The sequence below is a fragment of the Buceros rhinoceros genome, unplaced genomic scaffold, assembly GCF_000710305.1.
Source record: "Buceros rhinoceros silvestris isolate BGI_N320 unplaced genomic scaffold, ASM71030v1 scaffold9899, whole genome shotgun sequence".
NCBI lineage: Eukaryota > Metazoa > Chordata > Aves > Bucerotiformes > Bucerotidae > Buceros > Buceros rhinoceros.
Window position 1 is genome coordinate 49178 of NW_010430943.1, and position 8065 is coordinate 57242.

The 8065-nt window shown below is 48.7% G+C and overlaps 1 protein-coding gene across 4 annotated transcripts in view; it reads right to left on the minus strand.

The window, feature by feature from the left end:
- LOC104499680 (AP-2 complex subunit beta) overlaps window positions 1–8065 on the minus strand; it is a 75143-nt gene that overhangs the window by 44396 nt on the left and 22682 nt on the right. For all 4 annotated transcript variants that reach the window (XM_010143222.1, XM_010143221.1, XM_010143219.1 and 1 more), the window contains exons 9-12: window positions 6537–6632; window positions 1907–2022; window positions 589–754; window positions 4–72 (exon numbers count right to left, since the gene is read on the minus strand). In XM_010143222.1, the coding sequence (XP_010141524.1) occupies window positions 4–72; window positions 589–754; window positions 1907–2022; window positions 6537–6632 (447 nt within the window). The remainder of the gene's footprint in view (window positions 1–3; window positions 73–588; window positions 755–1906; window positions 2023–6536; window positions 6633–8065) is intronic.

Genomic DNA, 8065 nt, shown 5'->3' on the forward strand with positions numbered 1-8065 from the left:
AACCAGCTCCTGTGTCTCGGAAGGCTTTTTTAAGAACAGCTTCACTATAGCGGTCAGTAGGGTGAGCTGGACCTAAGAGGAAGGGACAGCACAGAGATCAGAAAATTCACCCACCCACCGTTGCCCAAGTCTCAGCTTGGGAGCCAGTAAAGGATATTTTTCTGACAGGAAACTCAAGTCCTCTGCTTTACAACAGCACTACACTGTTCTTTGCCAGCAAAGCCCATTGCAGTGGGACTCAGACTCTTGCAAAACACTTTCGCAGTCAAGTCCTTCATGAGCGCACTGAGATTTATGTTGTACTTTTATGCATCTCATCACGACTCTCCTGTACGTTCCGGTCCCTAGTAGGGCTATTCCCCAAGAAGTATGCAACATCTAGAAACACCTGCTGTTCTGTCTCATCCTTCCAAGGAGAGGAGTTCGGGAAATACAGACAACAGTGCAAGTTTACAGACTCCCAAGAGTTTTATTTTTGCTAAATATTGAAGTTTTCATTAGAAAGTATTCTCTGAGCACTGCGATAATATTCACCATCCGTCCCATCCGCACCAAACACTACAGGTAAGACATACAGCCTGGTTTTACCTGAGTGCTTTCATCATGGAAGCCCTCCAAAAAGCTCTCCAGCAGCTCATCTGCATTGTCGATTCTTTCTGCGTACTCGCCCACTATCCAGATCATGGCAGCCCTGGCATCTGGCTCATCCAGGGAATCAAGGTTCTCGCACAGCGTGGCGATGATGCTCTCGTACCTGATTTGTCAGAGCATAGGGGGGTTACTGGGGTGGATCCCACTTGTGTTTCCCCATCTCTGCCCATGCCATTCTCCTGCACTCAGTTACAACATCTTGTATTTCTACACAACAAGTAGCATTTTCACTCAACTACACTGGGCTTTTTCTTTCCCAAGCTGAGCACTACGATCTCACAGGGTCCTCAAGAGCTTTGCAGCTTCATTAATCAGCAAGACCATCCAGATGTGGAATTTGAGGAGAAGCTGCCTCCCTCTCTGTTGTACTAAAGGGAACTTTTGATCCAACAGTTCAAACTGAGAGTCTGTATCAGATCCTGCAGCCTCGCTGGCATCTGCAGACTGGTAACTCTAAACTGGGTATTGCTCTTCCCCAAAGGCTTTGCTGTAAACCAGACAATACTCCGCACTAATTATTTAGCTTCCCCTATTCCCACACGTGGGTATCCCTGTCATAAGCAAGCAATCCATCTTGTAACCGACAGCAGAAATTGCCAGAGAGACTTGCAGATGTCCCACGTCACTTTTTAGGTGATCACGAAGATTCTGCTGAAAGACACTGCTGCTGTTCTGCAGCTGAAGAGACAAAACCTTATTGCAGAAACAGCTTAAAAGACGCTGAGTAGTGCCCAAGCCAGAGAGAGCACTCGATGGAGAGAGCCAGCAGCATTTTGATCAGCGCAATCTGACTGGGATCTCAGACCACAAGAGCTTTTATGGCCTTGTCTATACAAGCCTTCCAGAGAAGATGAGCAAAACCAGAAGTCTGATGGCCATAAATTTGGTCACATTTTCTTGCTGGCATTCTCTGTAAGAGCTTTACTAGCTTTTGATTAAGGCTCAGAGAATCACAGAATCGTTTGGGTTGAAAGACCTTTAAGATCAAGTCCAACTGTAGCATCAATACGGAGCAGTGCAGAAGGAAAAGCTTCCAATCCAAACTAATAGTGTGTCACAGGCTGATACTTCACCTACAGCCCACACCTGAACCCCACCATACGAGGAGCTGGAACCAGAATGGACACTGCTTTTCAGAAAACCAGCCACCTTTGCTTCAGAGCCCCGGTAAGCTGTGCTGAGGGAGCTGTACATTGCTCTCATCTGATGCTGGCAAACCAGAGCTCCCAAACCCCTCCACACCACTTTCACATACTTGTTGGGGTACTTGCGGAAGATGTCTCTGATGACAACAATGGCCTCCTGCACCACATAGTTGACCTTGGTCTGGATGAGGTCTAGCAGTGTGCTCACACAGCGCTCCGCAGATTGCTAGAGAGAACAGAACACCACAATAAAAAACAAGCTAAAAAAAAAAAACCCACCTCTCTTCCCACCCCACAGCACACGCTGAGGGACAGGGCACGCACACGAGAAAAGGTCTAGGGGGGAACACAAAAGGGCGACAGCTACCAACTCCGTAAGTGCTTCCAGAAAAAACCTACAGGCTGATGAGTGCTTGTGTGTTACAGCAGAGATACCAGCTGGCTCCAGCTCTGCGCAAAGTGACGGTAGGAGCCACCGTGCCGGCAGACATCTGGATCACGACACAAGAGACCTGAAGGATGTTGCCTGCATTACTACATACATCACCCTCGTGTTGGCTGGCAGTTGGACCGGGCCACTAAATGAGCTCTCTTGGACTTGCCCAAGCTGTGGCAACCAGAGCTGCTGAGTTTTGATGGGGACTGCTGGAAGGTGTCAGGGGAAGCTAGAAGGCAGGAGGAAACTATGCTGTTAATCATGCTGCAAGAACAGACAAAAGCAGGTCACAGCTGCAAGAAGGTCAGTATTTTGGAGGGTGAGGTCACTAGCAACCTGTGAGGATACAGCTAGAAAGAAATCCAGCTGTTCCTTACACAGATTTCACATGACTTAGTTCCAAATTCCCAGCCACAGGCACTGTAAGGTAACAGGGATTGGCACCAGAATGCTCCAGGAACCGGCACCAGAATGCTCCAGGAACCAGAACTGGTACTTCAGGGAGCTCTGCTCCCAAACAGCACAGTGAGACTGGACATCATGGGAGCAACCAGCTCCAGCACTGGAGTCTCAGAGGAGGACTGTGATTTGGCTATTAGCAGAGCCCGTACGAAGCCAGTGATGAGAGCGAGCAGCAGACTGCCCGCAACGCTGTCCAGGCAGCCACCTCCAGAACCTTCACAAAGCATTCGGGGTTGAGACAAGCAGCACAGGACACAAACTGCACTGTAGTGGGTTTTTCAGTTCAAGTGAGTTAATAGTCCCCTTCACTTCCAGAGCCCTCGAAGGCTGGGTGGGAGGAGGAGGAATGAAATGGCATTTAAGACACAGGAATCAGTTTTTTGATAATGTCCTTGAGATTTTTGCCCAAACCTCAAGACTTGCAGAGCTGAATTTGGGACAAGCAGAGACTAAAACCTCCTGGTGACTTCCCGCCCTCCCGGCTCTAGCAGGGCTGCCTTACATCCTACAGCACAAACAGCGGCACTGCTGGATGGGGGCAGCCAGGAGAGGAGAACTGTAAACCAGCACTTGCTCTCTCTCTTTGCAAACTGGCCCTGAAGGCTTTAAGACTCCTCTGAAATTCACACCAACAGAAAAATATCCAAGACAATTGGTATCAGAGCAAGGAGAGGAATCACGTAAAATTATATGATTGGTATCATATTTTTTTATGATACCTCTCCATCCTTAGCACAGCTTTACAGGCACTATGCCACTACAGAGGCAGTGAAATACCAATCTGACAGTGTCCTACCCTCACCCCTTCTCCTGCTCAAGAAGAGAGCTGAGCCCTGTGACCTGGAAGACTCTTTCACCTCTTACCAGTTTCTCAACAACCTTCATTAGATGTTTGAACACACTTGGGATAAATCCATCCTAAACCAATGCTACAGAACCTGCGGCATCAGTCGCTACCTGCATCAAGCCATATAACGATGCAGGGGGAGCGTACAACTAGCGAAGCTCTAAGAGCTGCAGAATTCAATGAAAAGCAAATTAAGGTTTATTTTTCTTCTCTTTAGACACCTTAAAGTGTGATTTTCCGAGGAAGAGCACAACATCCGCTTTGAGATATGTAGTGTTAATTTTTAGCCCAAGAGTCCCTTGGAAAGTGAGCAGTCATGTGGGCACACGCACAGCAGAATAGTCTCCCTACAAAACTCTCCTGTAGCAAAACACATCTCGGCTCACCCCAGCCCTTGTAAACAGGTTGCTGTTTGAAGGTGGACATCCCTGAGGACTGCAGCACTCTGCAGACTGATGAAAGAGTGCCCCAACCAGAACAGCTCTCAAGCTGGAGTGAGGAAAGACAACCAAACAACATCAAAATTGCTTTGTTTTTCTGTAGAAGCCAAATGAAAGCCCGCAGGATTACTGAAGTAGCACAAACCACGCTCACAGCCATAAGCCTCAAAGATTTCTAAGAGCCAGGCTGCTGATAAAATCTCCTGCAAAAGCAACAAATCACCCTCTAATACGGCTCCTTCTGCATCTCCTTTGCTCCAGAAGAATCACTGTTCTTACTGCACCCACTTCATTTCCTTTTCCTTTCCCATAGGAGCAGTGCTTTGTTTCCTTACAATCAAAGCACCCGATAACAACTTCGCCCAGTGCTGTCAGTGGAGCAGTCCGATGAGCCAGCCAGATACCTTCACCTCAGGCTGAGGTTTGCTGTAGCCACACTCAAGCTACCTCTGAGCCCAGCGAGTTTGTCCATGCAAAATGATGTTGTTCTGACATCTCCCAAATTGATACGACTCCTTCAGCCAGGGCAAAATCCATCAGCCTTGCTCTTCAGCCTGGGTACCGCTTACATTTCCGAAACCAGCACTACCTCTGCTGTCAGCCCCACGCACAGCAAAGGTAATGCCACACTTGTTCTGCAGTGCATGTCACAGCAGACCAATTTATTTACTGTCTTACTCCTCTAGGAGAGGCAACTAGACAAAAGGCAGGACCCTCGAAGGCAGAGCGGAGGTTCCCCGTGAATACCCACTCAGCAGCAGCTCCCACCGGCTGTGCCCTGCGTCAAAAAGCAGATTTGTAAGCCTTGGGAACTTAGACACTGGTGGCTGAGAGAACGCTCTTCTAGGAGTCACAACTCACCGTGCAAACAGCCTCTAGTAAACAGAGATGTGCTGGGGACAAGGATCGACCTAGAAATGAGGACACTGTCACGAGTTGTTCTAGATTTGCCCTCTTTAGATCTGGCTCTGGTCAGGAGTAAACAGACCTCACCTTTAGCAGCAGCATCTTCAAAGGAGCTTCGCTAGAAGTCCGGGTTAACACTACTTGTTGAGAGACACAGCTACACAGAGGGACACTGCAAACGTGCTGGGACACGATCATTAATCCTTGGCATACTGAATGATTGTCATGGCGTGAGGGATGAGAAGAATACAGGGGATGAGGGCAGGACTTCTCAAGACACCTTGCTACCGCAGGAACACTGCGCCTTTCATGAGGAACTAGCACAGACCCATGGCCAAATCCTAGCGAGAAAGTCCCTGCTGAGAACTAAAGCAAACTCCCACTCCCCAGCACAAGTGCCGTTGCGAAGAAGGGCTGCACCAGCTTCTTTTAACTTCTCAGCAGCTCTCTGTCACGCTCAAGAGCATCTTCTACAGCTCTGCAGTGGCTTCATCCAGACGGCCTCCTGCCTGCAGGCAGCAGGGAAGGAGCAAGCCAGTACTTTGAACTGCAGACATGAAATAGCAGCAGCGATCTCCTGCTCTACTGGGCTGCGCTTAGAAGCAAGCCCAGGGCAGCGATCAGCCTTTAAGGGCTGAAGAGAAGGCTGCATGGGCAGTCAATTCTCTCAAGAGGCCAGAACTTGGTGTCCTCTTTACACAGACTTAGCCGTAGTTCGGCTGAAGCAAGGGAAGCCTGTGCACTGACACTGCTCTCAGCCAGGTGCATTCAGGTTTTTATTTAAAGCTGCTGTCAGGCAGCGCTCGTGGGAACACACTTTAGCAAGAGCCAAATGAGCTCAGCTGAAATTAGACCACTTCTGTGACATTTTGCACTCGGTTATCAGTTTACTGAATAGCACCGACACGGCAGCATAAGCCTTCCCTCTCTTAGCAGGCTTTCCGACCTCCTGTCAGGCACACCAGCCTGATTTACAGGGACATCACTCCAGAAAACATTTATCAGGAGTGCTTTGGTGGATGTTAAGTGGCAGAGGCCATTTCAGACTGTTGTTCTCGATAACTGCAGAGGTTCTTGGGAGTTTATTTCCATAAGCAAATAGGTTAAAGAGAGCACACTCCAAATACAGGTCCATATAGCTTGAGCTTCAACATTAGGTAAGCAGGTAGAGTCACTCTGTGTTGGCGCAAATTGCACATAAGTGCCCCAAATCTCTGTAATTCTAACAAGTGTGTTCTGTTCAGCTGAAACAAGGGGGACAAAAGATTTCCTAACACCGAGTTCCTCTGCACGATCTCCTCTTCTTCCCCCTTCAAAAGGTCAGGGTACAGCTAGTAAAGGGGGTTCTCAGGGAGACGTGGTCGCTGTTCCACTGAAGCCAGTGCAGTACAGTGTCCACTGGATGGTTTAGTTCCCTTGCTCTGCCTGCAAGCTGAGGACCCAGAGGAGCTCACCACCCTCCTGTGATGTACTCAACTGGAGCTCACCAGTGCTACTGTGCAGCTGCCCATGAGCATGATGCATCCGGGTCACCCGACTGCCAACATAGGAGCAAAGAAACTTTGCGTAATGTGGGAACGAGTGGGCAAAGCCCATCATTGTTTTGGAACACGAAGAATGACCGAAAACATCGAGATTCAGCTACTTGCCTCAACCTTGATGGCGCAGCGCCCAATTGCTCGGACAGCCTTGCGCACAAAGTCGACGTCCACTTCGGTAGCGTACTCCTTGAGCTCTGCCAGGACCTGTGGAGAAAGCACACCACGAGTCCCTGCGGTCAGACAGGGAGAACATCCCACTCACGCATCAGGACACTAGCAGGTAGAGGTAACACTCAGAGGTAACACAGCCAAACCTCATGATCAGCCTCTCTGTCTGAAACCCACTGGTCTGGATTAGGCAGCGAGACTTGATTTAGACTGGCCAAAGCCAGAAGATGGCTTGGTCTAGATTATTTTCAAACCCCCTGAACGAAAGCTGGGGGTAAAATCAGCACTGACAAACTGAAATGTTGCTGTTCCTCCTTAAACTGACTGTACAGTCACACCCGCAACAAAGTCGACGTCCACTTCGGTAGCGTACTCCTTGAGCTCTGCCAGGACCTGTGGAGAAAGCACACCACGAGTCCCTGCGGTCAGACAGGGAGAACATCCCACTCACGCATCAGGACACTAGCAGGTAGAGGTAACACAGCCAAACCTCATGATCAGCCTCTCTGTCTGAAACCCACTGGTCTGGATTAGGCAGCGAGACTTGATTTAGACTGGCCAAAGCCAGAAGATGGCTTGGTCTAGATTATTTTCAAACCCCCTGAACGAAAGCTGGGGGTAAAATCAGCACTGACAAACTGAAATGTTGCTGTTCCTCCTTAAACTGACTGTACAGTCACACCCGCAGATTTTATGTACTGTACTTAGTGATCTATGCTCACTGTATGCAAAGCTCAGCGACCATTTCTGTTCTCTCCTTTGCTGTGTGGAGTTGAAGGGACCCAAGGGGAGGATGAGATGAGAACACCCTGGAGCACCTCTACAGAGATTTGTAACAGTGTGAAGACACTTCCCCTCCTAAGAATAAGATTTACAATTGTGTTTCAGGTTTTCTTGCTAATGGAAACTGAATAAGGGCTTAAACTAGGACCTGCTGGGATCTTACAGACTATTAACTAAAAAAACTACTTTGTCTTAAACAAATCACTTAGCTTAGGAAAAAAAAAAAAAACCACACCACTACACAATTTACATTCCTTCAAAATTTCCTTTGTTTCAGTTTCTCATGTCAAAAATGACATCAGGGATTTCATCATGATGTCACAAAGGGAGAGCTGAACAGCATCAAATGCGACAGTTGCCTGAAAAACCTCTACCTGATGCAAATTGCTCAGGACAGCAACAAGATAAAGAGGCCGTGAAGGGCCAGACAGCAGACAAATAAATCTGCAAGGAAGAGACAGGACATCTGTGTTTGGAAGCTGCATTACTGCTGAGGACAATCTGCGTTGCACAGTTCCTGGAGCACCCAGGTTTAGCAGCTTATGCCTTTCAGATCCAAGCTGAGTCCGAGCGACTTGGATACAACCAGCCTGCTGCTCGGCGTGGAACGGGCTGGGAGATGGCGAGTCTCGGCAGGCTGCACAGGGAGGATGTGGGCAGAAGCTGCTCTCCTCGAGTCTCGTTTC